General features: G+C 40.0%; 11 protein-coding genes across 11 annotated transcripts; 3 read left to right on the forward strand and 8 right to left on the reverse strand.

The window, feature by feature from the left end:
* Window positions 1-1812: 1812 nt before the first annotated feature.
* Window positions 1813-3852, reverse strand: BBOV_II005580 (putative integral membrane protein). The gene has a single exon (XM_001610027.2). The coding sequence runs from the start codon at window positions 3572-3574 to the stop codon at window positions 1910-1912; it is 1665 nt and encodes a 554-aa protein (XP_001610077.2). The 5' UTR covers window positions 3575-3852; the 3' UTR covers window positions 1813-1909.
* Window positions 3853-4344: 492 nt separating this feature from the next.
* Window positions 4345-7294, forward strand: BBOV_II005590 (uncharacterized protein). The gene is made up of 10 exons (XM_051767381.1): window positions 4345-4429; window positions 4464-4551; window positions 4595-4668; window positions 4705-4769; window positions 4813-4893; window positions 4932-5623; window positions 5658-5762; window positions 5797-5975; window positions 6011-7124; window positions 7161-7294. Exons 1-10 carry the CDS (start codon window positions 4389-4391, stop codon window positions 7263-7265), a joined length of 2544 nt encoding a protein of 847 aa, XP_051623183.1. The 5' UTR covers window positions 4345-4388; the 3' UTR covers window positions 7266-7294.
* Window positions 7295-7306: 12 nt separating this feature from the next.
* BBOV_II005600 (SKIP/SNW domain of chromatin family protein) lies at window positions 7307-8758 on the forward strand. Its single transcript, XM_051767335.1, has 3 exons — window positions 7307-7338; window positions 7375-7489; window positions 7534-8758. The coding sequence occupies exons 1-3, from the start codon at window positions 7319-7321 to the stop codon at window positions 8740-8742; spliced, it is 1344 nt and encodes a 447-aa protein (XP_051623184.1). The 5' UTR covers window positions 7307-7318; the 3' UTR covers window positions 8743-8758.
* A 150-nt stretch (window positions 8759-8908) lies between these two features.
* Window positions 8909-12412, reverse strand: BBOV_II005610 (Guanylate-binding protein N-terminal domain family protein). The gene has a single exon (XM_001610030.2). The coding sequence runs from the start codon at window positions 12360-12362 to the stop codon at window positions 8988-8990; it is 3375 nt and encodes a 1124-aa protein (XP_001610080.1). The 5' UTR covers window positions 12363-12412; the 3' UTR covers window positions 8909-8987.
* A 57-nt stretch (window positions 12413-12469) lies between these two features.
* On the reverse strand, window positions 12470-14437 carry BBOV_II005620 (uncharacterized protein). The gene is made up of 2 exons (XM_001610031.2): window positions 13302-14437; window positions 12470-13266 (listed from the first exon to the last, which is right to left on the reverse strand). Exons 1-2 carry the CDS (start codon window positions 13504-13506, stop codon window positions 12476-12478), a joined length of 996 nt encoding a protein of 331 aa, XP_001610081.1. The 5' UTR covers window positions 13507-14437; the 3' UTR covers window positions 12470-12475.
* A 530-nt stretch (window positions 14438-14967) lies between these two features.
* BBOV_II005630 (DnaJ-containing family protein X-domain) lies at window positions 14968-16896 on the forward strand. Its single transcript, XM_001610032.2, has one exon. The coding sequence runs from the start codon at window positions 15277-15279 to the stop codon at window positions 16717-16719; it is 1443 nt and encodes a 480-aa protein (XP_001610082.1). The 5' UTR covers window positions 14968-15276; the 3' UTR covers window positions 16720-16896.
* On the reverse strand, window positions 16872-17398 carry BBOV_II005640 (glycosyl transferase). Its single transcript, XM_001610033.2, has one exon. It carries the CDS (start codon window positions 17374-17376, stop codon window positions 16897-16899), a length of 480 nt encoding a protein of 159 aa, XP_001610083.1. The 5' UTR covers window positions 17377-17398; the 3' UTR covers window positions 16872-16896.
* Window positions 17383-18791, reverse strand: BBOV_II005650 (LUC7 N_terminus family protein). Its single transcript, XM_051767438.1, has 8 exons — window positions 18606-18791; window positions 18517-18569; window positions 18372-18483; window positions 18238-18336; window positions 17890-18052; window positions 17733-17853; window positions 17523-17698; window positions 17383-17483 (listed from the first exon to the last, which is right to left on the reverse strand). The coding sequence occupies exons 1-7, from the start codon at window positions 18750-18752 to the stop codon at window positions 17527-17529; spliced, it is 867 nt and encodes a 288-aa protein (XP_051623185.1). The 5' UTR covers window positions 18753-18791; the 3' UTR covers window positions 17383-17483; window positions 17523-17526.
* Window positions 18792-18820: 29 nt separating this feature from the next.
* Window positions 18821-22033, reverse strand: BBOV_II005660 (rRNA-processing arch domain family protein). The gene is made up of 3 exons (XM_001610035.2): window positions 19277-22033; window positions 19057-19241; window positions 18821-19019 (listed from the first exon to the last, which is right to left on the reverse strand). Exons 1-3 carry the CDS (start codon window positions 21914-21916, stop codon window positions 18884-18886), a joined length of 2961 nt encoding a protein of 986 aa, XP_001610085.1. The 5' UTR covers window positions 21917-22033; the 3' UTR covers window positions 18821-18883.
* On the reverse strand, window positions 22007-25428 carry BBOV_II005670 (uncharacterized protein). The gene is made up of 3 exons (XM_051767296.1): window positions 22385-25428; window positions 22298-22351; window positions 22007-22263 (listed from the first exon to the last, which is right to left on the reverse strand). Exons 1-3 carry the CDS (start codon window positions 25343-25345, stop codon window positions 22021-22023), a joined length of 3258 nt encoding a protein of 1085 aa, XP_051623186.1. The 5' UTR covers window positions 25346-25428; the 3' UTR covers window positions 22007-22020.
* A 419-nt stretch (window positions 25429-25847) lies between these two features.
* Window positions 25848-27077, reverse strand: BBOV_II005680 (CDK-activating kinase assembly factor MAT1 family protein). The gene is made up of 6 exons (XM_051767062.1): window positions 26913-27077; window positions 26746-26771; window positions 26578-26710; window positions 26357-26543; window positions 26078-26322; window positions 25848-26042 (listed from the first exon to the last, which is right to left on the reverse strand). The coding sequence occupies exons 1-6, from the start codon at window positions 27002-27004 to the stop codon at window positions 25937-25939; spliced, it is 789 nt and encodes a 262-aa protein (XP_051623187.1). The 5' UTR covers window positions 27005-27077; the 3' UTR covers window positions 25848-25936.
* Between the last annotated feature and the right edge of the window lie 94 nt (window positions 27078-27171).

Consider the following 27171-nt stretch of genomic DNA (forward strand, 5'->3'; position numbering starts at 1 on the left):
GTAATGATCATTATAGCTTTCTCTCTAATATATTTTGCATTTGTCAATATATTACATTGCCATATATGAATCAATTGGGTCAAAAAAGAATCTTTGTTGGCATTTTACATAAATTATTGTAGGGTCGTGGATCATGCAAAATGATGAAATGAATGTATACATCTAACTGAGTCACCTATTCTCCTTTCAAATCGTTATTAAGTATCCCAAAACATATTTCAATGCTAATATTATATGAAACATTTACCAATGGTACAATGCTTTCTACATGATCACTTTGAACACGTTTTTTAAAGGGAAAATGATAATCCGCTTTTCACACTTCAGATGTTATGTAAGCCATGTTTAATGCTAAATGCATAACCAACTATTTATATATTCAATATTTTGTCATCGTGGTTGTTGTGATGGGCATCATATATTTGATAAAAAACAACACTCAGCAATAGATTCCCACATTAGAGAAAACATACGAATATGTATCTATACACGTAGAACATGAAATAATAACATCAAACTTATCCCCAGTAAAATAAAGTTTCATCTGATCTATAATTGAATACATTGAATTCCAATCTCAGCGATGTATACGTTTACTGGAAAAAATTATATATATATATGTATGTAAATATGTTGCATTTTGAGTCTAAGATTCAGTTTGCAATCTAAAACATATTGTCCCTTGCATATTCCAGTGGCTACATCTTATATTGGAATATTCATATACAAAACAGTTTAGACTGTTAAATGTAGATATATACATATATATGTTTCATGTGGTAAATGTAGTCGTTCGATCACCAATGTATCTCTTATTGGTGGGCGATCGAATAAATCCATTCAACCACCTCCACATCATTATACAAATTGACCATTGGGGCATTACAAGCCACATGAAGGTGATATATTGATAACATGTTTCCAATTTGTATACCAAAAATAAAGTAATTATGGAAAAAACATTTATTCGTTGACGGACATTAACGTAGGGTTTCCCCCGTTTTTGACCATTGCATGTCACGAAAATTATTTTGTTAATACTTCAGTTTTATGCAGGACAAAATGGTGATATTGAAAAACATAATCCGTCTCGCTATATATTTTGGCAATTTTTCACGAGACACCATCGATTGTTACTTATATGTATATGGTAACATTTATGTCACTAGATACGAAATCATACCTGTTTCCAAAATTGATATACTGTTCGATGGTGGCAGATATCATTATTCAACTAAGAAATGACATAAGGTCTTCTTCGCCATAATTGGAATATCCTCAGCTGCGGTTTATATATTTTGAATATAAAGGATAATAATGTTAAATTCTCCAATATTTAGATTGAATATATGTATATCTTAAATAAAAGTCATATTTCCAGATAATGATGCGAACAACAAACTCATTTATTTAATAGTTGGACTACCTATATTGGAGATGTTACTTATCATCAGTTAAATGCATTATAGTGACAGATGTATAGTAACTGTTATATGTTAACCACATCAATTCAAAAGGTTATATTACTTTAAATATTCCCGCCCGATATTGCATTTTCCCTGCACAAGGTATATACCTCTAAATCACCATCAGTTCTGCATAAATACGACATGTCATAAGCGACAAACGAGGTACTTCATCACTCATACTCAAATACAATACTCCATAGGAAGTAAACAAAACGTGGTACAAAAATGAACTTTATGTGTTCAACCATCTAAGTGAGAAGTGGAACTATAATAGACTACATAAATCTATGAGATAACGTCGACAGTTCCGCGATCTATTCAGTATATATTAACCACTAGATAAAATCTCTGGGATTAAACACATACAAACCACCCCCTAACACCATGTATGATACTATGTTCAATAACATTAAATTTACAACAGACACAAAGGCTCATAACTATGAATTGATGTAACGAACTACATCGTGGATAGTTTTGCTAACTACCGAATACAGGTTCTCGTAAAGCAATCTATAAGAGAACCACGCAGTCACCGCAACAGCTACCATTATCGTCCCACAGCTTTCAAGTGCAATGTGTATAACAGTCTTCTCTTTGTGGTGATCATGTTCTTCGCCAGATGAAGATCCTTGATGAGAAGATCTGCCATGGCCATCATTATCACTGCCATGACTATGATTACGTGTATGACCATGAGAGTGGTGATGATGATTATGCTCCTTGCTATCGCGTTGCCCATTATCAAGCAAAGCAGCTCCTATTGGCAACCCCGCTATAACAATAAAAGATAAAATGAGAGTGCCAGTAATAATGGTTATTGCCCACATAAAATTAAAGTGATCCAGGACTACCACCTTAATCGCCATAGCCACAGCAAGGATAATTGCACTTTCAGCACGTATGTGGACATGGTCAACCACCATGCTGCATACGACGGACGCAACAATCATACATCCGAATACCTGCCCGATGACTACAACAATCCCGTGACCTACTAACTCTCGGAGCTCATCCTTGTACAAACACTCATAATCACCCACAATGAAATTGCCGATGCAAAAGTCTATGAAGGCAGTGATGCTCATAACATATCCAAAAACACTTATATGCTTGCCTTCACATTCATGAATTTTGATTACAGCACCCGTTATAGCACCATCCGCCAACAATACCAGTATGGAGATAACAAATAGCGTGATTGCCAATGCTCTAACCACAGTTTGGTTAGTTCCCACCACTGCAGGATTGATGGCATGCTCACTCTTCACAGTCTCAGCAAAGAGAACGGTTCCTAAGCCTAGATTAGCCATACCGGCCACCAGTAAAACACCAACGCACGTTTGCATGGCAACATGACAGGATAACTCATTTTTGCTTACTCCGGTATGACTTGCTAGGATTAGGTGGCATCCAGCGAATACTGTAACTAGCGAAACCGCAACCAACAAACAACCGACAGCTCTCACGGCTTTATTATCCTGTTTTCCAAAAACATCTGCAAGGTAATTTGTAGCAAAGGTAGAACCACCAAAAAATGCAACAACCGAACTTCCTATGGTAATTAAACACACAATAAATTTTAATGGCTCGTGCAAAGTGTCAAAGCCGTCTTTATCATGTTCAGTGTGACCATTCCCATGCGCGTTAACAACGGAAAGACAAGCAAAAAAACCTAGGAGAAGAATATAATCCTTGATCCTATTGGTATGCGATATATGTCGCGACGTCTTGACGTTATACAGTCCACTGGAACATTGTTTAAGACAGTTTGCACTGCCAGCGCGACTATGAGACAATAGTTTGTGATTAGCGATATTATGCGATTCACTATCATCAAGTTCCACTGCATATTTTGAGGAATGCGATCTCTCCTTTGTAAGACACCCAGGAGCATTAAACGTTGATTTACCGTTTTCCTCAGTTTGATCACCTATATCATTCGTATCCGACAATCGTGATATTGCACATGTTCTATATTGCCTAATGAAGAGCCTGTGACCACTCTGGGCGCATTTAGTTTGGTTTTCCATGTTATCCACCACCGACTCAGCAAACAGATGACAGTCTGGCGGACATGCCAAAGGCACAACGAGGGTAGCCATCGATTCACAACTGCTTTAATTATCCATTCATAGCAACCGTGGATTATTGAAGGTGCACGTAAATTCAAAATAAAACAATACACATCAGTTTTAAAACTTCGTTAACGAATGATAATCATTTTGGAAATTCAATGAAAGTATTTTATAGAAATAATATTCATCGACTCCTTTGTTGCTTTGTTATATGGTTATGCAAAATGTTCTACACATTGACCACTGCAACCGTTGATGTGTTGAACCTTATATTGATATTTCATGCAAAATATATTCCCGACGTCATAAACATAATCAAATAATGCTTCTCACCCTGTGAATTTATGTGGGTGCCTTACACACCTACATGGTAATCTCAAAATGATGGCACAAAAGACAAATTGTTTCAACAGATAATCGTATATCACTCATACTATTAGATAGTCTTTTTATCAACTCTTTACACAGTTTACCTAACTTATGTAGTTACACTTTGTTAGTGTTACCATTTACACATTATAAGCCACCCTTCGACTGTTATATTATTAGACATATTGTCAAGTCCTGCTTGATAGTTTTGATGCATATATGATTGACTCATAATGCAGACCTTCTATATAATAACGTAGTTTATCTACACACCGCCACAAGAATACAGTGTGGCCCAGTAGAAACTATCTTTGCTTCGAAAAGCAGCTTATTGACAATATAAATCATACATTGCTAAAGATGCAACAATGGGTGGGAATTTTAATACGTGTAAAATTCACTTTTCCTTTCATGTGTAAGGCACACAGATACATTTTCCGTTTAACATAACGTATTCGGCTGATTTTGGACAATGAAGGGTCCATATTACGGTTTAGCAACATTGGCTGTATGGTAGGCCTATTTGCAACAGATCTAATATTCCCAGGGCCCTTGTTACAGCTTTACTTTTAAGACGATTCCGCGGCATCTTTGATCTCGAACCCGAGGACCAGAAACTAATGTACTATTCTGAAGTATGTGTCTATCAATCTATATGTCTAATACACTTGTCTATAGTCTGCCTTCTATTTGTCATTCTACAATGATGTTGTGGAAGCACCGGATTGGCGTACTGTCTGGAGGAATCTTATGTGAGTTTTGTGCGTTATGCTTATAGAATGCTCCAGTTATGACGATAGAACTGAGTTTCCAACTACCATAATTTCATTTCGGCGTCTAAATATAATCCAAGGTTGGTAATGTCCATTGCTGCCTTACGTAATAACTATATACAGAAATACTGCTTGGAGCCATATACCGCTTTTTAAATAGCATATCAACTTCTATCAATTCCTTCAACTTTTATGCTATATCAGGTTGGTCATTAAAATATATAATTACCTATCACTAATAGTTATGATCTTGAATGGCGGTGGAGTTGCTCTATTATTTCTTTTATCCTGCAAAACGGGCAAGTCTATATGGTCTGGCGTTTTATTCTTCGGACTGTATCTGTCCAATTTTCAAGAGAAACTGATAAGTCGAATTGCCGCCATTCCCTTGAGAGAGAACTTCGCTCTAACAGGATTATGGGCTTCATTACTTTGTATTCGGGAACTTCTAGGCAATCGTAAAGATGATATGAAACATTTCAGGAGGCTACTGTTTTTGTCTTTTACTTGGATGTTTTTGACATGGCAGCTTTCACTACACATTGTTGGTACCCAGTTGGTGTGCTTGTTTATACTCAACATTCTTGGAGCTATATCTGACACGAAGATGTGGAAGATAACCACCATGGCATTATATGCGCTTATTGCAGCGTGGTTCATCATGTTATGTCCTCCTTTCCTCATTACATCGCACCTTCTGGTTGGTATTGTTGCACTTTTAATTACACTTATGGCATTACCTGCTGAGGAAAATGGTAAAGTCAGTTTTGGAGACACAATACAAAGGTTATTACTCGCTTGTTCAATTTTTTGTCTTGAAGAAGGTCTACTATCACTTACTGCTCGTCATGATGGCCACATTAGCGATATGTTTCTATCCAAGCTAGGGATAACCAAGCCAACATTCGATTCCCAAATATACCTTCTGGGTACAGTAAGTTATACCTCATGACATTTATTCGATGAAGGAATTCCGCCCGCTATCTATAATGGTTATTCGGCGCATAGTGCCAACACGATTATTCCATTACGTCGGAATTGCTTTTGTAGTGATGCTGTTTCTTACTTGGAAAGTAGGTTCTAGTGTTCTAAATATATATACTACAGCGCTATCGTCCTCTATCTGGATTTCGTGGAGAGTTCAATAGCTACTTTTTGTTACAAGCCATTGCCTTTTGTTTTATGGCTATGTTGGTATCACGCCTAAGAGTATTGGCACTTCCATTATTGTGCGTTTTTGCAGGGTATCTCATGCAAATATTCCGTTTAGGACGTTGGAGATACAGGTAGGCGGAATTAGTGACGTATAATTTGATGGTAGTCGTATCGCTACAATTTTGGCTGCATCGATTGCTATAGCACCTTATTGGAATACATTACCGGTTTCTGAAATACGTGCGCCACCATTTGGCGAGCTGTATAACAATAGAGAGCTTAAGGACCTTATTACTTGGGTGAACCGTTTTGTGGAGCCTGGTACACCCCTTTTGTCCGATATGCCTACATCAAGCGCTTTAAGAGCAGCCACAAAGATGCGAACAGTTATAAACCCACAGTATGAGCACGTATCACTCAGACGTAAGACACACTTTTTCTATACATTAGGTGACTGCAATGATGCCAGATGGTTCGGTGAGAAGATGCGTGAATGGTATCATACAGAGATTGTGGTAGTGCCAACTAAGTTTTGTGCGATACCGCATACAGGAGGTCCTTATGGAGTACAATTACTTCTATCTTTAAATCCGCTGGGTACATGCCCTCCAAATACATCATATGCCAGGCGGCTATGCAATCGTTTATGGGCCGGTGATCCTCATTTTGAACAACTTTTTAGCAACGAAAGGTATTTAGTGTTTAGATATAAAGGTATAATTGCTTCTGACGGAGACATATCATGGAAGGTGATGCATCAGCTAGACCATTACAAACCATGGATTCATAAATACGCCATATTGGATAATGAACTAGGACCTAGGCAGATTGCGTCTACAGCCCATGCTTTGAAAGCACATTTCAATTCACCTGTTGTGTTTCCATTGTTGTCATATGGGCTTAAGGCATTTGACAACAATAACCTCATGTTACGTCTATACGCCGAAACCATGGACTTCGACTTGGGTATGTTTGAAGATGCGAAAAGGCACTACAACATATTATTCAAGCGCATGAAATCACGCTGCGAGTCACTGGAAGACTTTGACGTATATTCGGTATATTTAAGCCACATGTTAGAGACTGGCTCCGGAGAAGCCACGGAGATCCTTGATGTTATTGAAGCAAGCAGCAATTGCCTGAATTTAAAGTTTCCGCGTACTTACGGCAATGCTCTCTGTGAATATTCGGTTACAGTACTAAAGGCGTTCAACGACACATTCGATTCGAATCGCGCCGCCGTGAGGAACCTTGCCGCTCGTTTTTTCCTTCAATCACAGGTAATTTATATTGTACAATTAATATATATTTAAAAGGCAATCAACTATCAAAACCCATGTTTTTTCAAAAACTACACCATGTTTAACGCAGTTGATCTGAGCACACTAGATGTGTTGATCATGTTCCTAACCAACAACTAATGTAGTACCACTATTGGGAAAAAATAATTTTATTATATTTATATATTTTATGCATGATGGCTGAATATACTAGGTTAGTTTACATAATATCTGCCTTGACCTTTAACAGGAAGAGCCATCACGCTCTGCTGCAGAGCCAGCAACAGATTCTAGCTCAAGACAGCCATACAGCAGGCTCTTTTTCAATACAAGATGAGTTGGCTGTGTCTAGCAAGTCTACCGAGGTTTGTTTTTTATGATTTGTTACGGGGGCCTATATAAATTGCAGAACTCACGTGTCCTATCCTTGCGATACGGACCAGATGGACGTCCAGAGTTTGATGCTGTAGTTCGTCAAGGGGTTCGCGATGGGAAGATCGTTTATTCAAAGCCCAGTGATCAGCGGGAGAAGCATTTTAGCCAGAGTGACCTTGCGCGTCCTTCTGATGACGATATTAACAAGAATTTAGATCGAACACGTGAAGCATTAGACATGGCATTAACGCGTAGAAGGCAACAGAACTCGGCTACTTCAGGTCCGAGAAGTGAGGCCGAGATCATTAAGTACACGCCTAGTCAACAATCTTCTAAGACTATCAATCAGCGTCTAATTAAAATGGTGGAGAAGGAAACTGACCCATTAGAGCCATCTAGATATCGCAATAGGAAGCTTCCTGCCTCAGCTCCATCACCACCTCCACCATTGCAACATTCACCACCTCGCAAATTGACCAAAGAAGACCAATTGGCTTGGAAGATACCACCGTGTATCAGCAATTGGAAGAATTCTAAGGGTTACACCATACCAATTGACAAGCGTGTTCAAGCAGATGGTCGTCGTCTGCAGGAGGTGTTCGTTAATGAGAAATTCGCTGTATTCGGCGAGAGTCTTTCCTTGGCAGAACGTACTGCTCGTGAAGAGGTTAGGTTGCGTAACGAGGCTCATCGGATGGAGAAGTTGAAGGAAGCTCAGGAGAAGGAAGAGCAGCTTCGTGCATTAGCTGCACGTGCTAGAGAGGAACGATCACGAATGGGTTTGGATAGTGAGTTACAGGCAGCTGAGTTGGAGCGTAAGCGTGAAATTGAGCGTGAGATGCGTTTAGAACGCGCTGGCAAGAAGATTAAAGCGGCTGCTGCTAGGGATAGGGATATTACTGAACGTGTAGCTTTGGGCCAACCAGTTCCTAGTAAGCTTTCTGATGCCCATGACACCAGACTTCTCAATACTGCTGCTGGCATCGATTCTGGCTTCGATGGTGGTGAGGATGAGAATTACAACATTTATGACAAGCCACTATTTGCTGACAGGAGTATTGTCGGTATATATCAACATTCAAGTGAGCGTTTCCAGCAGTCGCTGGGTGTAAATGAAGCTATGCGTGTACCTTCATTCGCTAATGCAACTATGGTTCAGAGAACGACCCCTGTGGAGTTTGTCAAGGAAACCGCGGATCCATTTGGTTTAGGTACATTGTTAGACAAAGCCAAGAAAGAGTAGTCAATCTAAAGCACTGTCATGTATATTTTATTACAACTATTTTTTAATCGCTATATTTTCTAACGGTGAATAGTATTGATTATTTCTAGTTTCGACACTATTTCGCGCGAATTTTTTCATGGCAAGGGAATAATGCCTTGTGACGGTGCGGCCATGCATCTTCAGCAAGCCGCAAATGTAGCATTTATGTCCATCAACCATATCCAGTAAGCTAGTCGGCATTATTAACCTATGTCACGGAAACTTTATCTACTACGTTTAAGTAAAAGGTATTTCGTCCTTCGTGACCTTCTTGACTCTTCGGAACGACGGCGGTAGTATTTCCATATAAAAGATACGGACATTATTATTCCAGTTATAGCGATAAACCAAGCCGTTCCAATATACTTCATAATGTTTATAACAATCGCTGCGATCCACTGCAGAGCCGTTCCTATTACCAATAAGAAATTGCGCATACCTAAGATATACAACAAGGCTGCTGCATTACAGAAACATAAGTAATAAAAGGTTCTTATGTTTTTGGCCTTGAACAACAACATGGTACATATAATGCATACGATCATAGCAAAGAAAGTAGTCATCTTCGGCAGGCGTATCATCAGTTTATCTCGTATATTGGGATATAGTTGCGTTTTTAGCCAATTGCCAACCACGGCAGTTAATAACATGTCACTGTCCAATTTAAGGGCATGAAGTGCCTTGGAACTATCTTTGAGCATGATATTTTTCATTTGTTGATGTATCTTTTCATCAGTGACACTGTTTACAATATTCATATCCATAATTTTCTTCATTTCATCAAGAGCCTTTTCAGGTCTTAACAATTGTATCAAGCTTTTGGACTGTGGGAAAATATGTTTCCTTACATACCAGTAAAGGTGCGATTCAAGCTGGTAGTAATGGTAGACATTATTCACACGTTCCATAGCTTCTTCCTGCATTAGTTTAAATTCCTTGTGAAAGTGCTTCAATATGCTTTCGTCATTTTCTTCTAGTACTCTTTGCTTCATTGCATCGATCATTTGATTGAACTTTTCGTGTAACTTCTTTGCAGTTTTATGAGAGCCACAGTATAAACCGTTGATCTCTTTCAGTCCCATGTATCGTATATACTCAACCCCAAGTGACATGAGCTGCGTAGGGGCGGGTCTCACTGGGAGTAGTTTCTGTAGCTTGCCGTCAAACGTTCTTTTGAATTTTTGTGTTATATGCTCTATAGAATCTTTACAAACGTCATTCCAGTGATCCCTGCTTTCCTTGACTAACAATGCCATCTGCTGCTGCAAGAACGCAACTGTGGGATCATTGAACCGTTTTATTGAGCTAAAGTCACCAATTTCACTTTTGAAAACATCATCTACAGTTTTAATCCACGATTGCAAAGATGATTCATATTTTTCATATGTAACTTTGTACTTATCTAAATCATTTCGATCTGCATCGGCGATAAAACAGCCTATGGCATGCCTGGCGGCTTCCTGGAATTTCATATTTATTTCATTATCATTTTCCGTTTTGAGGTCATCTATTTGGCTATTTATAAATTCATTCATATCTATATATACTTGCTTGCAAGCTTCGCTGTCAGAGTACTTGATGCCAGCTTCATCTATCGCTGAGGTGTATATCTCCAGTAATTTTTGTTTGCTACTTTCGAACTCTTCGATAACTTTAGGCAATACAGGCAGTTTAAATCCTTCAATACGCATGCGTATAACATTTCTCACATGGGCAACTTTTGAGGAACAATAATCCATCGTTATCCTATGGAGCTGCTGTAACAAATGCGAGTATATCCCGTGTACTCTTTTGTCATAGTCACCCTTAAGCTGTTGGTACATCATCGGATTTAGGTCGTACTGGAGATTTATGGCCAGCAGATGCGAATACTTTGGGGATATAACACCGTTGAAAATTTCGAATTCCTTTTCCAGTGGTATGGGAGTCTTGTTGATAAAACCCAAAAGATCTGCGGAATACAACTCTACCAAGTCATGAACAACCAATCTAGCTCTAGTTATTTTACTGTCTTCGCCGGAAATTTCTACATCATGCTGCATTGAGTAGTTTAATATTTTAATGAGATGGGCCAATACATGACCGAGGTCCTCTCCTGTCATGAGTGTCAATGATTGCTGTACAGTTGATATTCGTTTCTTTGGACAAGAAACACTGCGTTTATAAAGTCTCATTTTGTAGTTCTTTATACTATCCAAATATTCCTTATGGAGGTCACCTTTCTTGCAGCCTCCATAATAAGCACAGGGTCTTGATGTAAGAAGTGCATCGACTGAACCAAAGAGATGCGGGATGCTATATTTGTATTTTGAAGTCAACTTGGTTAAAATATCAGCGACTACTTGATCGGGATCAGCATTGCCATCTTGTTGGATCAACTTTACAAAACTTGTACGTGTTTGTTCTAAGTAATCATAAAAAGACTTTTGATCACCATACGAAATATCATAGCGTTTCTGATTAACCACACTATTAACATAATCCAGTGCAGTGTAATTTAACTTAAAATCGAATCCTTGAACAGCAAGTGTTAAGTTGGCGCTTTTCTGGAGTTCTAATAGCATGTCGCTGAAGTTAAGTGATTCGGCATCAGAAATTTGGTTTGCATTAGTATTAGGTTCCTCTGTGAATATCTCTGTAGCCTTTTCACCCTGCTTTACAATATCTATCCCACTATAACCTTTACCATCTTTACCCAATTGCATTTTCACACTTGGTACGTTGGACAGCGATTTGTACATGTTTACCAGGGTATGGCTCGCTGATTGCAGCATGCGTTGTAACTGTATGATATCAGCTGCGTCAATTATACGATGATTAAGATAGATCAGTTCCGTGCTTAGCGCAGCAGCAATTGTAAACAGTGCCTCGTCATATTTCTGAAAGCCATCTGTGGCATTAAAGCCTTCTATGTCCATGAATACTACATTTATCTTCTTGTATAGACAGTCAGAGGCGTTGATATTCACCTTATCAACCAATGATGCTTTTAATTGACCTTCAAATAGAGATGTGATTTTGACCACCAAGTGGTCAAATACGCCAGTTTGGCTATATTTCTTATCTGATAGTTGTTGGACTAATGAGCAGTCCACTTCTACGGGAGCTGACCAGATCCATATCCCCCTAGTAAGGGGTTCAACACGATCATTCGTTGCGAAACCATTAATATGCTCACCATTTGCACAGAAGGTATTCTCATTTAGCACATTAAGGAGAGAACTTTTACCGGTCTTAATATTCCCAACAGCTGATACGACAGCAATTGGTTTCTGGAGCGATGCCAATAGTTGCAGACCCTCGGGTACCAATTCGATTCCTAGACGGTTTGTCAATGGCCTGACCAGTTGCACAGGCTGCCCAGAACTTCTTGCTCCAGCAATACAGTACTCTGCCAGTTCATTCGCGTCATTTTGGGGATTTACATCGGCATGGACTTCATCAAACGAGGCAAAACCTTTAGTAGAAATTGTAGACACCAGTGATTCCGTGTGTTTAAAGGTGACACAAAAGAATGTGATTAAAAACAATAACGCCTTTATTAATGTGTGTACCCGGCCAAATCGGCAGGAAGGCGATTTTGCGATAACAACTACCATTATTGATTGATAATTATCTATAGATGTGTGTAGAAAGCTACCACATCATCGTGTAGTTAGTTGCAATCAAAAACTTAAAGAAAGTGAGAATCAATTTATTAAATACAAAAGTTTCAAAACGCCATCTTCCGTGATTTTTTACCGCTATTTGGTATCCACTCCTCATCCTCGGTTGGGGAGACATCACGTTCCTTCCGTTTTGATTTTGACACTACGTTAATGACAGTTATATTTGATCGTCGTCTTTTTTGCTTTTTTGTAGGAATTGCATATTTTTGCAATTCTTCCGCTGGTTTCACAGATCGTTTGCGCTTAACAGTGCTACCGTCCGATGTTAGCAGTCTTATATCTTTTTTAATAACACTTGAGTAATCGATTGTTGCGAAAAATTGTTTTCTACCATCATCCCTTTTACTCTTCTTTAGAGGTTCAACAACAGGGAATTTTTCGTCGGCTCGACCTTGTGTAATGTTCATAACACGAATACATTCATCTGTCTTTATGGGTGTAACATCGTCATCTTTACTCTTCCCAGGTACTTTCTCTTTCATTAATTTATCTCTATATTGTTTTTGTTCAGCTTCGATTTCAGATGCGCTATAACCTAGTTCTTCTAAAGCCAATCGTTCTTCTGTGAGAAGCTCTTCTTTGGCTGCAGCAATTTCTTTCATTTTTCTTACGGTACGGACAATTGTTTGTTGTGATACCAATTGCCTCGGTTTATATGATATAGAAGGTACTTCGGTGTGGTATAGACTTTGCAATTCCCCGTGGTTGTCCAATATTCTACTAGTGTCTAGGAAATATTCCGCTCGAAAGAAGCCATCTACAATTTCCAATGCATTTGTGCATTGAATAGTAAAATCATTTTGATGCCCCCGTGCAATCCAGGTGAGCGCATTTCCTGTTTGTATTAGTTAACATGATAATTAAACATACCCTCTATCTTGTATGATATGTTCTCCGGGAAGGTGCCTCGGGATTGAGTGAGTGAGCTTGCGATGGAGCTGAATTGTAATTGATTGCCAACATTGTCATTATATCCCGTTATGTATGTTGACATATCAGATTCACTTATTTTTGTTTCCTTTGGCATGCACATATCCGGGATGGGTGTGTCATTGAACCCTTCGTAAAGTGCCATTTTTAATCAATATAGATTTTCTGTATAGGGAATATTCCTGAAATGTTCCACGTAATGTATCCAATGATTCGGATCATATAACACGTCGTATTTCGACTGAATGGTTGCTATTGGTGAGGTATTACCTTAGCAGGCAGACAGCAATTAACGCTGTCTAGATAGACAATTTGGTAGTGAATGCAACCTAAATAGTTGTGCCTGTTCTGATCAGATATATCCGTTACAATGATAGTTATTCCCTCTTGTCATCCAGCGGAATAGTGTCAAACAACCATCCAATAACATTTAGAAACAAACCTATTGAACTGTGATTGGGTGGCGTCTACATGCACATGAACCGTGTTATTCGAAAGGAGGATGGGACAAATAACACAAGTTATATCAAAGCAGTATGATTCATCTATTGCCTTGTTGATGATATTAAGTTTCCAAGATAAAAAATAGTTGACCTGAATCAGGGTTACTTGCCATCCCGTTGTAGTATCCCAATAGACTCGCTAATAGTCAGGTCCACAGCACTTGCATTTCACGACCTAACCACTAAGCAAATAGTATAATGTCTCATAACAATATACTACAATACGAATATAGCATAATGCAGATAGACTTGTCAATGGAGCCTAACATGAGTTATCGTGGCCCCGTGAAATACCTTTTACGCGGTTATAACCGCTAACAATTGCTTCACAAACTCTTTATGAAGCCTATTGATCCTATGAAAAGTAGATGGTTGTCGAATTGTGTATATCGTGCCATGTGATTATTGCAGGGCATATATATTGTTGGAACATGCTGATAGAGCTCCGACCCCGCGTTTTTCTACTTCCCGTTGTAGAAATTGCTACAAACGTCATAGATATGTGATAGTGTATACCGATTTAACGTTTTATGGACCAGATTGTTCAAGGCGTTTTGGGGTCGAGTGATTGTTCGGCGTCATGCAATACCCCGACCCGTGTGTTATGGGTCACATGAATTTCGTAGTCACTAATTGAGTCGTATGCTACCGTATTGTTAAAAAGTCTGTTACATTAAGTATTAATATCTTTAGGAGGCCACCGGTGATCAAACCCATTGGCACATTTGGTGGATTTCCGGTTGAGCCCTCCCTATTTTTAAGAACATGATGCTTACGTGATTAAAACATGTCGTGATCTATTCTAATTAGTTAATCGAATCTATTGATGGCCATGATACGCCAGAATAACGAAATCAGCATTGTGGCGTCACTGGAATCTACGATCTCCCTGACCATGAGTTTACTACACCTTGACGCCATATTCATTGTTACCGATTATTATATCACTTTATAAATAAAACATGGCAATCTAGTAGCTCGTTTACTTTAATATCATAGGAATTGCACATTCGTAGCGTCACTGGGCACGTGCTGTGTATGATAACTTCTCCCTCCATCTAGTGCCACTATTGATGGACATGCACATACTTTTTATATTAGGTGAACCTATTTATCCAATAGGTATTAATGGTCTTTTATTACTGACTTTATAATACCGTTTTCGGTGAGGTACATGTCTCTCTTTTCTGGGCCTCCGAGTCGTCTGTATGCGGTGTGGACGGTACACTTGTTGACACATTTTTACATTCTGTAGATATACCACTTACTTGATATCACTTTACAGTGTCCATAGAGTTGAGAAATCCGATATTCAGTATAGTATATTGCCATACCTATTTTCAGGACTATTTCGTATATTTCCCGAAATTATTCATCGTAGTATAAAAGTGGTACAGGGTGTTTATAGCACGATGTTGTTGTCTGAAAACGGCGTGCCGGAAGGCAGTGTCGATGCTGTAGCTCCGTATATGCATGAGGATGACACCGCTAATAAAGGTGGTGAAAATGCAACCATGGAAAACAATGATGCAGAGGGACAAAGCACTTTATCTTGGTTAGGTTCAACATTTATTGATGTTGTGGTAAATGGACCAACGCAGGTTTCTGAAATGGTGATCAATGGCACATCGCAAGTATCGGAAATGGTCATCAGTGGTACATCGCAAGTCTCCGATATGGTTGTCAGTGGAACATCCCAGGTTTCTTCTATATTTCAATGGGGAGATAACGAGGAAAACTACTCTTTATCTCGTGATTATTCCAAGAGGAAAAGGCAACGCGAATCGTTTTACGCTAAACCAGCAACGGATAGTGACAGCATTGCTTGCCAAAACACTACGAGTCGTGTTGGTCCTGTAGCTGATATGGTAATGTACAACCGTTTGGGTGTGGAGTCATCAGCATCCAAGGCTGAAATTAAGCAAGCATATTACAAATTAGCACTTCGTTACCATCCTGATAAGAACCCTAATGATGCTGAGGCCAATCTTAAGTTTCAAGAGATTAGTGAGGCATATCAGATTCTCTATGACGACGAGAGTCGTCGTATTTATGATGCCCATGGCGTAACGGAGCAGATTAAGTTTTCCAGTGATGAAATGTGTATGGTATTCATTCTGTTTTTCGGCGCTGATGCACTAGAGGACTACGTGGGTTTATTCGAGATTTTGAAAAATATTGTGAACACTGCATCTCACGTAAAAGACGTGGAATCTATCAAGAAACCCTTTATGGTTGAGCAGAAATACCGTGTGGTTAATTTGGCCAAAAAATTGGCAGAACGTTTAGATACACATGTGTCCGATGGTGTCGTTGATAGCGTGCTGACATTGGAGATACAAGAGTTCTGTAATGACTATACTCGTAGTCACATGGTAGAGTCCATTGGATGGGTATATCAGAACTGCGGTGAGTATTTCGTTGCTGAGGCTACAAGCTTTTGGGGATTGGGTACTGCCTATTCTAACATTCAGTCAGCCACACGTTCGGTTAGTCACGCGATGTCCATGGCCAGGTCTGCTTATAACATTGCCACATTCATGAAGCAGAACGTCGGTGATGAAAATAACAAGCCTTCTGCGGATAATGTTTTAGGGACCTTAAAGCATCTTACATCATTTATTCTTTACGAGATTGAGCGTACCATAAAGTTAGTGGTCCCGAAGTGCTGCAAGGATACTGATGTATCTGCTGAGCAACGTCTTGAAAGAGCTAAGAATTTAATTTCCCTGGGTCGCTTAATGCAGGAGACTGCGATTAATAGCCGTCAGGGTAAACCTGAGGACTCTGATAACCTTCAACGCTTATATGGAATCGTTGAGACATTAAATATGACCAAGCGTCAACAGGAATAGTATGGCAGTGTCCAATACTATCTTATTCGAATTATCGCGGTTTATGTGTCGCTCTATAAAGCAACACAGTTGCTGTTTGTGGTACTCCTGAAAAATTTGGGGTCACCATTAGTCGTCAGGGAACATAAACTTGTTTCGTACGTTAACGTAATTATATAAAGGGTTATACTTGCGTTTCTATTGCGATAATGTATTTTCAATGGCTTCCTTTAGCCTCGTTGGTGGCAGAAGTAGGTGGAAGAATGGCCCCGTAGTTTCAGTGGCATGTTTTATTTTTGAAATTAGATTATCCAACCTAGCTTTATAACACTCATCCATGACGTTGTATAGTTCCATTTGATGATTTCCAGCCACATTATGGTTAGGTATAAATATAGCCTTCTTCTTTGCGTTGAATACATCAATCACGGTTCCGGCACCCATATGCGATATTATAAGCTCCGATTGGTTGATTAATTTATCAAAATCATGATCAAACTGCAGCACTGACGTCTTAAGAATAGCGGATTTAACTTTGTACAACGATCTACCTGTCTGATAGCATATATGTGTGTAGCCTAACTTTTGCAATTCGTGTTGTACTATGTCAGTATCCACTGCTGCGATAAGTTCATCGAAGCTGGTGGTTCCTACGGTAACTAATACCTGTTTGGCCATGGAAGTCCTACAAAGTGTTATTTGTGAACCTTATGTTGACGTTACATTCGTCTATAGGCCTGTGGGTAGCAATACGGCATTTTCGCCGTATTTAATGCGATTCCATTCTAGTGTTGCTACAAATTATGTACTACAGTGTTGCATACCGATTTAACGTCTTCTGTAATGTCTATCACGTGAGCGGCTGCGTCTTTGTCGTGACCTGCCCCTGCTCTGACTTCTACTTAAACTCTTTGATTTGGAATTGCGGTTATATCTACGGTTATTTGATCTACTATTACCATACGAGCGGCTAGCACTGCGATCACTTCCCTTCTGACTGCTTGGTTCATGTAGTCATTACAAGATCGTCCTACCTCTGTGGTTTGTGTTCGTTGATATAGTCCTTAAGGATCTTAGACATATCACGCAGTTTCTGGTAGCTAACGTGTATTTTCCCACTGTAGTGTTCCGTTAATCTCCGGTCAGTGTCACTTGCTGTAATGGTCTGAAGAGGTCAAGATCGAAATATACCTGACAATAACGCTCCGCATATATCACACGGCTTAATGCGCGATTGGTATGACGATTCACCGGCCTTTTCTAACATTTCTAGTTTATTTTTCTTTAACAGTTCAGCCTCTTCGAGTACTTTGAACGACTCTTCCACTTCTCCTTTCATCCCGAGTTGGTCAGCCTGTTATTACGTATGTTATTCGTGTCAATGATAAGTACGGAATACCGTTGATTCGATATAATGGAAGTATGACACATAGTTATGAACATTACACGCGTTATGACATAAACACAATGTGACTGTTCATTGCCAAAGTAACTATTAATTCCATACAATCACAACACCGCAAAATATAATGGACTTACAATTTTCATCTTCTTTTCAATCTCTTCGTCTATACGCTTGGCTTCACGTACGGTTGCTTCATCTAATGTTGTCTGTTTACAAGCGCCGTCATCTTCAGCCTAGGAAGTATATCTACCAATCCATAATCACCAACCCTCATGCGTCCACGTTGTACTCGGCGGTCGCAATCTTCGATGAGCGGCATTATAACGCGCATGGTATCTTCTTCATAGCCGTAGTATCTGCTTTTACGTTCCTCCAGGTATCTAATACATATGACGTGCTATGAAGACACATACTTTGACTTCAGTTCATCAGAGTGTATTTTCGAGCAGGGGCCAAGATAATGCTTCTGCACATCATTAACCTTAAAACCGAATCTTCCTACCGTATTTTCAAACAGGTCATATGGGCAGACTCCAACCAGGTACATCTTACATACGTCGGAGTCTGTAAAGCTTTTATCGGCATAAGGGTCTGCGGGGTTCTCCAGGTTGCTCATAAGAGCTTCCCATTGCGCTCGCATTTCATCCATTATTAACCAATAAAAATTATTAAAATTAATCGTGAGTGATTGTAAGGTAGGACATATGCCTAGTAATTATGTGAGTGACTTTATCATCCACGAGTCCATGGAGCGCGAGTTGGCGTTCCCATTTGATGATTCTAGAGGTAGAGTGATGATGTGAAAATGATACCTTTTTTGAGCTTATTAATGCATGTAACAAACTTCTGTTCCATCTGTAGGTTGCCTATGCTTCGGGATGTACAGGCCAACTGTCTTAAAAGCTCTTCTAGTCGTCTGTGTGTCGTATGGGCTAGATTAAGCTCCCACTTACCTAACTCCTCTAATTACAGATCCTTCGAACAGCGTTGATTCTTGCATAACTTCTGCGAATGATAGTCCGTTTGCCCATTTTAGTACCACAGTCATCATCGCTGGTTTAAACTTGTTGACAAAATCATCCACCCTAACGTCTAGGCGGTTAGCCACCATCACAGTTGCGATATCTTTGGCAATTTGCTAGAGGCAATTTAATTGGTTCCACTACTACTTACCAGTATGCTGTTGTATGCTTCCAGTAACTTTTGGTCCTTCGGCAATTTCTCTCCCTTCTTGTCGTCGACAACAAGGCAGCTTAGCGCCGCACATATGTATTCGGGTTCCAAATCTTCGAAGAAGTTGCGTAGAAACATTTCAGCTACCACAAGTTCATCTGTTGCATTGATTTCACATGCGATACTTCCCTTGAGTGTTACTATTCCATTTTCATCTACGTAGTTAAGGTCACGTAAAACTCCTTTCATGTGTTTTAGGTCATCTTTCATAACAATTTGGTGGGATACTTCTATATTGGCCAGTATATTTCGTTCCTTTGTTTGTGCCTCTGCATATTCCATGAATACTTCGTACTTCTGTTCATATTCCCCAGTCAGTACAATCCGCGAGTTATCAATCTCGGATTCCAGCTGTTTGTACTTTTCCAACAACCCTTTCATCTCAGGCGTGTCTATTTTAATATGTTCCACAGGGTCTAAAACGGGTAGTTGTGGCAATGTTTTCATGTGGTCCATTAGCTGTGCGTACTTGGCCCTCATTGTGGATTGACAAAGGTCACTATTGACCCTGAAATCTTCTTGGACCTTCATGCGTATCTGAGCGATTTCTTTTACACAGTCTATGGCGAATGGGACTACCACGAAGATGCCTTGGTTGATATTCGTTGTAGGCAATGGTTCATGGGTCCGATTACCGCTGACGCTATCACGATCACAGAGTACCAGACAGTCAACGATGTATACACGTTCCTTGTCATATGAACTACGTCTAATCTTTAATTGTGGCGTGGCGAAGACAACTCCCCATTCCCAGGTTTGGCCATCACGTTCAAGCCTCACTAGTCTTCCAAAGTTAAGGAAATTAAGCATGCGAAGATCCTTTGCCACCGCTTGGCTAATGGCATCCTTGACTTGTGCCAACTCTTTACGTAGTGTATATAACCTGGTGAGTTCCACAAGATCCTCATTTTTTAACATGGAACGTTTTTCATCAATTTCACGACGCACTTCAATCAATTGCTCCTGGAATTTTCTCGAGTGCTTATCGCGTTGGAACTGTAGGAATGATCGCTCTATTAAAAACTCTGGTGTCGTATTCTCTATTCTCATGAGGTTGAGCAGCATGTTATATCCCAGGTGAAATGAGCTGTCCAACCTGTTGGCTTTACCCATGAAAATGGCTTTAGCTTCCTCAGGTTTGATGCCACGGTCCATCATGATGATAACAAGACCATGTTCATCAAGACCCCTTCTACCGGCGCGACCTGCCATTTGTATATACTCACCCGAGGTGATGAGTCTATTGGTCTGTCCATCCCACTTGCTCAGGTTAGTGAACACCACACATCTGGCTGGCATGTTAACTCCCATAGAGAAGGTTTCCGTGCTGAATAGTACCTTGATCAGACCTTCCTGGAACAATATTTCTATAATCTCCTTGATGATTGGCAGGAGCCCTCCATGATGGATACCAATACCTCGTCTTAGTAGTGGTAGCATGAACACTGTTTGCGGTAACTTGCGATCATCATCTGCTAGTGTAGCCATTGCATTTTGGTATATTTCAGTGATAAGTGTCTTCTCAGCTTCGTCAGTCATATCCAGTGATTTGAGCACAGTGGCGTTTGCCTCGCATTCACTTTTGGAAAACGCAAACACAATGGCCGGTGTAAATTTCTTTTCATGGCACATGGTTATCACTTCTTCAATTTCTTTAGTATTTCTCACACGTTTGCGCCGGCCTTCTTCTATATTATCTATTGTTTTCATAGCATTGTTAAATGCATCTTGTCTGAATCTCCCAGAGTCATCCAGCACCAGATTAATTCCATTTAACTTCTGCGTATATATATAATGCTGCAAAGGTGTCGGTCTGTAATCAGTAGCGATGACATTGCATGGCATATTTTTAATTCTGCATATCCATTCAGCAAATTCAATTGAATTGGGTATGGTCGCCGACAAAAACACCAAGTTGACTTTCTGCGGTATTAGTATAATCGTCTCTTCCCACACGACACCGCGCTCAGCATCTCTCATGTAATGTACTTCATCGAAGATAACCCACTTCATTTCCTGCACTATTTCGCTACCGCGATACAACATTGACCTTAAAATCTCCGTTGTCATGACCATAACCGATGCATCTGGGTTAAGTGTTACATCTCCCGTCATGAGTCCTACATCAACAAACTCGTCGCATAGGTTGCGATACTTTTGGTTACTCAATGCCTTGATGGGACTTGTGTATATGATCCTTCGTTTATCTCTGAGGCCCATAGCTATGGCATATTCGGCTACCACCGTCTTTCCAGCAGATGTATGTGCACATACTAATACGCTTTCACCCTTTTCAAGGCATTCAATAGATCGTTTTTGGAAATCATCTAGAGTGAATGGGTAAGATCTTGCTGGTTCTCCAGGTTCATATGGCGGCGTTTCATAGGTAACTGGCCTTAACCTATGATGTGAGCAGTTTTTACCAGCTGGTAAACGTTCCTGGACCACTTGTGACGCCAGGCGGTGTTCTGAGGTACCAACTAAGGCGGGTGCTGTTGTAAATCCTTCGGCATTGTAGTCCATTACCCGGTTAGAAGTTATCTCCTCAAAGGCGTCAAACATGCTAAGCACCTTCTCCATTTTGTTTATACAGAAACATAGACAGCGAGTAATAACGGGTTACAGTGTGACAAAACAATGTGATTTTAATGCGATATAAAACAATATTACCTTTGGGTGTTAGTTTATGTTACTACCTCGCGTATTACCGGACGCACGTGTGTGGGTAGTCCAACTGGAAGGCCGTTGCTCTCCATAGGCAGGCAAGTAATTTTAAGATTTTCCAAATTCCGCAGACGTACATTTGCATCTACGTATTCATCGATGCTATTTTCAAGCATCCTTAACTTTGTTTTCCGTATAGTGTTTACTACGTTTCCTTCGACGACATCAACCTTGATTTTGAGCCAAGGTATTTCTTTTGAACTCTGCGATCATGTGTCAACGATGCTACTCACTTACATTTCGTATATACCCTTGGATGTGTATGGCCACAGGCCCTTCACCGGCACGTTTCTGTGAATGTTGATACTTGCGTTGGCAACTTACTTCGAAATCAACCATTGCGTTTATTGATGCGAAGGGCAATGGATACATCTTTAGTGCCCCCGCTGGGATTGGCAATTGTACTGCGCTTATCAGTTTAACCAGGTTAATCATGTTTTCCCTTGTCTTATTAGACTCATATAACTTTAATCCTTGTTGCAGTGGCGTAAAGGCTTTAATATCCCTTGAAAAGTATGTTACTCGAAAACTATGTGCTACAGCATTTGGTTCATTGGAACGTTGAAACCTAGTCGTTTTTATCCTGTTGAATAGTACAAACTCGTTCAACATGCCTTGTATGCTCACGTCAGTGATTTTGCGTGGTGTCAAAGCATTTACCATTCCAGTTTGTCCAGATGCTAGTTGTTGTGTGGATATAGTTCCTAGTAAAAGGTTGTCATTAAAGAGTGCCTTCTTATGTCCAGGGTCAAGCATTTCTATTACTGTAGACGTCAGTGGCATCGGGCAGTCTCCTTCATCGAATATTTGCAAAATGTATTTATTCAGCGTATCTATATCGTCAGAGATATCGTAGATGTTATCCACTTCCGTGTTTGATAAGCAAATTGCATATAGCAACATACAGAGACCTTGGTACATTTGTGCCACTGATACTACTTCACTACAGTATTTCCTGAAGCACCATTTGATCGCTTTGTAATGTATATAAAGACTACGAAACACATGAGAAAGCCCCTGTAGATCCTGTGTGTGCTCTATGTTTCCACATGCTACTTGTAGTATCATCCTTAGTAGAAACCAAGTATGCGTCACCAATTGTGGTAATACTATCTGGTGTTCACTGGAAATAGCGGCATTATTCACGCTACCCTTATATATTTGATTTGCTTGGAATTCAAATGTTTCTAGGGAATCCAATGACTGGGTGCGATGTAGTAGTGCTTGGGATATATTAGCTTCTACCTCCGCCATGCAGTAGTACTGTAATCCGTTAAACCACAGTAATGTATCGTGGGTGTAAATTTGTAAACGTTGGAGAAATACAATTGCATGCTTGTGCAGTCCTAATCGTAACGACAACTGTATACACTGCTGTATGCCAACGGCTGATTCCGTGGAATCGATTGCTTTAGTTAAAATCATAACTGCTTCTTGCGTAAGTGTTTCGTTGAAGTCATCCTTGGATGTTATTGTCATGATATTACCCATCTTGTGTAGAACGGGGATAACTCTGGCATTCAACAAATCTAGTGCAACCGGAGACCCGTAGTAGTTATGTACCTTCGGTGGTTTGGAGTAGGAACAGTCATAAAACAACTGGACAAGTAGATTTACACGATCACGTGTCAATGATTCACTGAATAACGTAATGTCCCCTGGTTTTACCAGTGGCTTGAATATATACTTCAGGTCGCTGCTGCCCACCAGGGTCTCTATTTCCTTGACCACCAATGCGTGCTTCTGGTATTCAAGTAATGAAGACATCCTGTTGATACTGCATAGTGATTTGATGACTAGTGACCTCAACAAATGTTGATCGTTGCCTAATTCATTAAATGGTTCTGCAACTATTTTTATGATCCTCAACAAGGCATCTGATATGTTGACCACCAGTCGAGTAACCAACGATGTGATCTCCCTGATTAAATACATATTTCCAAGATCTAGGGCAATCATTTCTTTGAATGAAGCCAGTGTATTGATAAATGCGGTGTATGCCCCGGTTTGCCTAAACGACCTAACATGACAGTTATATAGTAACTTATGCAGTTCCTGCTGTAGGTCAATGTCGGGAGTATCATTTTTAAGCAGCTTGACCACATCCTTCACGTCACATTGTGACTGATATAGTATATATAAACAAAATGCAAATTCCATATCGCTTCGGCGGTAATGTTGCTCGTATAACAGGTGCTCCATCCGTGACTTTTGTCTATTATGCAGAGTACGGTTTCCCAGGGATATGATAGTACTGGTTAAAAGTAGATAAAACTGTGATTCACGTACTATCAATTCGTCTACTGGTTCTTTGGCATCCCTACGTGCGTCTATATGGAGCCACAAGTTCCAACACATGCGATGCGCCATTTCAGCATATTTGCTCCTACGGCATCCAATGGCCATGCAGCAGAAGGACACAATCTTTTGAGTATCGAACTTGCGTTCCAGAGTGTGGCTGTGAATGGCTTGTAAGATTACATCTGCTAGTTTAGTAGATACATATGGTAGTACAGTGCCCATGGATATCGCGGCCTTGTTGGCAAGCTCCACTGCTGGCCCTAGTATACAATGCTGGAGTTCTGCTATCAACTGCGGATTACAAGCTGTTAGATATGGACTCAGCCGTACAAGCTCGATGCCGCATACTTTAAGGTTAACATCTGTGCTTGTTAGCATGCGGAGCATAATTGAATCCATGGCATTGAAGTAGAAATATCTTGGCAACTGCCCTACCGTATCCAGCATGTCTTTTGGTTTCGATTCACCACTTTTCCCGACATGACGGCGTACCAAATCAAATAATACCCGTAACACATCAGCATTGCGCATTATCTGGTAAAAGCAAAATGTCCTTACGGCGTCAGATTTAGTGTTTATCAGTATCTCATATAGGAGCCTGACCAAGAGATATACGTATGCATACGAATCCTGCATAATACATTCAGATACAGCTTGCGATATGTCCTCGAAATCAAAGAAGACGCATAGCATCTGCCTCTGCTGAGATTTCGTTTGTGTTATTAATTGCCGTACATCCACCTGACTCAGTATATTACCAATCTCCGTGATATGTTGCGATAGTTCTTTGAGTGATATTTCAGTTTGATGCAATGCATGATATAGCTCTATAGCTACTTCCTTCTGCTGGCGTGAATCCACTCCGCGAACTTGAGTAAATGATTTATCAAGCCTTCCGGATGATGTTGGAGACTCTCCTACATCTAACGACCGTAACCAGCATTCAAACCACGGCCCCGATGGTATCCCTATTCTACGCGCCATTTTGGAAACGCATCATATATAGACATGGACCATGATTATGGCTAAATAATGTATCTAAAAACTAGATTCTATACACACTTTTATAATACATTAGACATTATTTATATTTCCATCTTTTATGGATGTGTTTACATGTTTATAGAAGTCCCTCCTAGGCTTCAGTGGTGTGTAGCTGTATCGCATGTTATTTTCAAAGATTCCACTTACTACAATGTGTGTAGTGTAGCGATGGGCTTTGCTGGTGTAGTTCTATAATATCCTGGTTTTATCTCATCCTGTTTATGACTACCTTCATAGGATGCATCTTCAGACTTCCATATCAATTTGTACCCCCGTGCCGTTGGACAGAACTGTTCGATAATATCTTTATAGTATTGAAGCTTGTTTAATGTTAATTGTGACGATGATCCATTGTGATCATATGAAGTTGGCATGACGACATCGTCAAAGTCGCCCAGGCTAATGTACGTCATTGTTTCATAAATTAAGTGCGATTGTTTATTGCGATAATGTTGTATATTTTACACTCGGGATCCCAATGTCACTTTCTCGCTTGGATACTATATAGGTAGATCCAGATTGCTTTGTTTTCTATGATAAATTCCAAAGTAATAGTAGTTCTACTTGTCTCTCACACCGTTGATTTACTAGTTTTATATCATATCCTCCGGCTATATCGCATTCTAGTACTTCGTCCCTGTAACGGATATCAATAAAGATGGTCATATTCACCTTGTTGTCATCACACGTCGTGGTATATCTGCAGTGCTACGTATTGAAGCATTCAATGGGACACATTCCCCTTTAGATGACATTAACGCCTTTTCTTCGATGAAATATGACGCATGCGTGCGTTGCAATGTATGTACCAAGTCATCAACCTTCCATAGATTGAACGGAGCACTCTTGTCTACCATTTCGTAGAATGTTTTCTCCGTGTCCACAATGTGTTTAACACGTTTACGTAGCTCGTTTTCCTAGGATATATAACATGTTATTATACCGTCAAACCTGAAGTGCCATATTAGACGATATCTTCGCAGCATTTTGGGATTCATATGCCTTTAATTCAGCATCGGCCTGTTCCCACCTTGGATCAGACCTCCCGTAGGTTAAGTTAATAACCAGATTTTCACGTTTCTCGAGGAATGCATTGTAATCTGGTGTATCCTTGAAATTACTCCTCGTGTCATTGTAGCTGTGACATCAATTAGACCCAAACTGTAACCTACACTTGCAGTACACGTTTGCGAGCTTCTTTAACCGTTTGGTAATACGTTTTCGTGTTGTCATATATACTGAATGACTCCCAGGAAATATGTGTTCTGCATATTGCGCATTGCGCATGACCCATTTGTGACGATACTGTACATCTTTAATGTATATCAAGTGGAGCCTACACTGCTGCTCAGCGCATACGTTACATCTGCGGCATATTGTGTTGGTTCACACAGAAGTATATAGCATGAACATAGGTTGAGTCACCAAGAGATACGTAATCAATAAACAAAAAGTATTCCAGCGTACCATGCATTAGACATGATAAACGCAAGCACCGCAAACCTACATTTTATGATCGCACAGCTTAGATACTAGTAGCTTCTTCTCGCTACTTGGAGTAATCACCTCTAGGCATATAGGACATTCCGTGTCCATCATGTCGACAATGTGACTCGGGATTCCGAGCGTATACGAATCAATTCCTCAACGATCATCGATTTATATACACCTCGTATGGATATACATTTTGCGACGAGCTAATTTAATCTATACATGGGTCTTAGGATTCTGCTACACATCTACCACACCTCACGATAACATGTGTG

Source organism: Babesia bovis, chromosome 2, assembly GCF_000165395.2.
Source record: "Babesia bovis T2Bo chromosome 2, whole genome shotgun sequence".
Lineage (NCBI taxonomy): Eukaryota > Apicomplexa > Aconoidasida > Piroplasmida > Babesiidae > Babesia > Babesia bovis.

Excerpts from the sequence above, each read along its gene's own strand:
- BBOV_II005580 (XM_001610027.2), bottom strand. The coding sequence starts at position 3,574 with ATGGCTACCCTCGTTGTGCCTTTGGCATGTCCGCCAGACTGTCATCTG.
- BBOV_II005590 (XM_051767381.1), top strand. The coding sequence starts at position 4,389 with ATGAAGGGTCCATATTACGGTTTAGCAACATTGGCTGTATG. Across the intron at positions 4,430-4,463 it reads TTAGCAACATTGGCTGTATG|GGCCCTTGTTACAGCTTTAC; the intron begins GTAGGCCTATTT and ends TAATATTCCCAG. Across the intron at positions 4,770-4,812 it reads GCGTCTAAATATAATCCAAG|AAATACTGCTTGGAGCCATA; the intron begins GTTGGTAATGTC and ends AACTATATACAG.
- BBOV_II005600 (XM_051767335.1), top strand. The coding sequence starts at position 7,319 with ATGATGGCTGAATATACTAG. Across the intron at positions 7,339-7,374 it reads ATGATGGCTGAATATACTAG|GAAGAGCCATCACGCTCTGC; the intron begins GTTAGTTTACAT and ends GACCTTTAACAG. Across the intron at positions 7,490-7,533 it reads TGTCTAGCAAGTCTACCGAG|AACTCACGTGTCCTATCCTT; the intron begins GTTTGTTTTTTA and ends TATAAATTGCAG.
- BBOV_II005610 (XM_001610030.2), bottom strand. The coding sequence starts at position 12,362 with ATGGTAGTTGTTATCGCAAAATCGCCTTCCTGCCGATTTGGCCGGGTA.
- BBOV_II005620 (XM_001610031.2), bottom strand. The coding sequence starts at position 13,506 with ATGGCACTTTACGAAGGGTTCAATGACACACCCATCCCGGATATGTGC. Across the intron at positions 13,267-13,301 it reads CATATCATACAAGATAGAGG|GAAATGCGCTCACCTGGATT; the intron begins GTATGTTTAATT and ends TAATACAAACAG.
- BBOV_II005630 (XM_001610032.2), top strand. The coding sequence starts at position 15,277 with ATGTTGTTGTCTGAAAACGGCGTGCCGGAAGGCAGTGTCGATGCTGTA.
- BBOV_II005640 (XM_001610033.2), bottom strand. The coding sequence starts at position 17,376 with ATGGCCAAACAGGTATTAGTTACCGTAGGAACCACCAGCTTCGATGAA.
- BBOV_II005650 (XM_051767438.1), bottom strand. The coding sequence starts at position 18,752 with ATGGATGAAATGCGAGCGCAATGGGAAGCTCTTATGAGCAACCTGGAG. Across the intron at positions 18,570-18,605 it reads ATGACCTGTTTGAAAATACG|AAGCATTATCTTGGCCCCTG; the intron begins GTAGGAAGATTC and ends AATGATGTGCAG. Across the intron at positions 18,484-18,516 it reads TCTGATGAACTGAAGTCAAA|ATACCTGGAGGAACGTAAAA; the intron begins GTATGTGTCTTC and ends CATATGTATTAG.
- BBOV_II005660 (XM_001610035.2), bottom strand. The coding sequence starts at position 21,916 with ATGGAGAAGGTGCTTAGCATGTTTGACGCCTTTGAGGAGATAACTTCT. Across the intron at positions 19,242-19,276 it reads AAGCATACAACAGCATACTG|CAAATTGCCAAAGATATCGC; the intron begins GTAAGTAGTAGT and ends AATTGCCTCTAG. Across the intron at positions 19,020-19,056 it reads TCTGTAATTAGAGGAGTTAG|ACGACTAGAAGAGCTTTTAA; the intron begins GTAAGTGGGAGC and ends TACGACACACAG.
- BBOV_II005670 (XM_051767296.1), bottom strand. The coding sequence starts at position 25,345 with ATGGCGCGTAGAATAGGGATACCATCGGGGCCGTGGTTTGAATGCTGG. Across the intron at positions 22,352-22,384 it reads ACGCAATGGTTGATTTCGAA|AAACGTGCCGGTGAAGGGCC; the intron begins GTAAGTTGCCAA and ends CAACATTCACAG. Across the intron at positions 22,264-22,297 it reads TCCAAGGGTATATACGAAAT|AGTTCAAAAGAAATACCTTG; the intron begins GTAAGTGAGTAG and ends ACATGATCGCAG.
- BBOV_II005680 (XM_051767062.1), bottom strand. The coding sequence starts at position 27,004 with ATGATGGACACGGAATGTCCTATATGCCTAGAGGTGATTACTCCAAGT. Across the intron at positions 26,323-26,356 it reads CGTCTAATATGGCACTTCAG|GAAAACGAGCTACGTAAACG; the intron begins GTTTGACGGTAT and ends TATATATCCTAG. Across the intron at positions 26,043-26,077 it reads CGACGTGTGATGACAACAAG|GGACGAAGTACTAGAATGCG; the intron begins GTGAATATGACC and ends TATCCGTTACAG.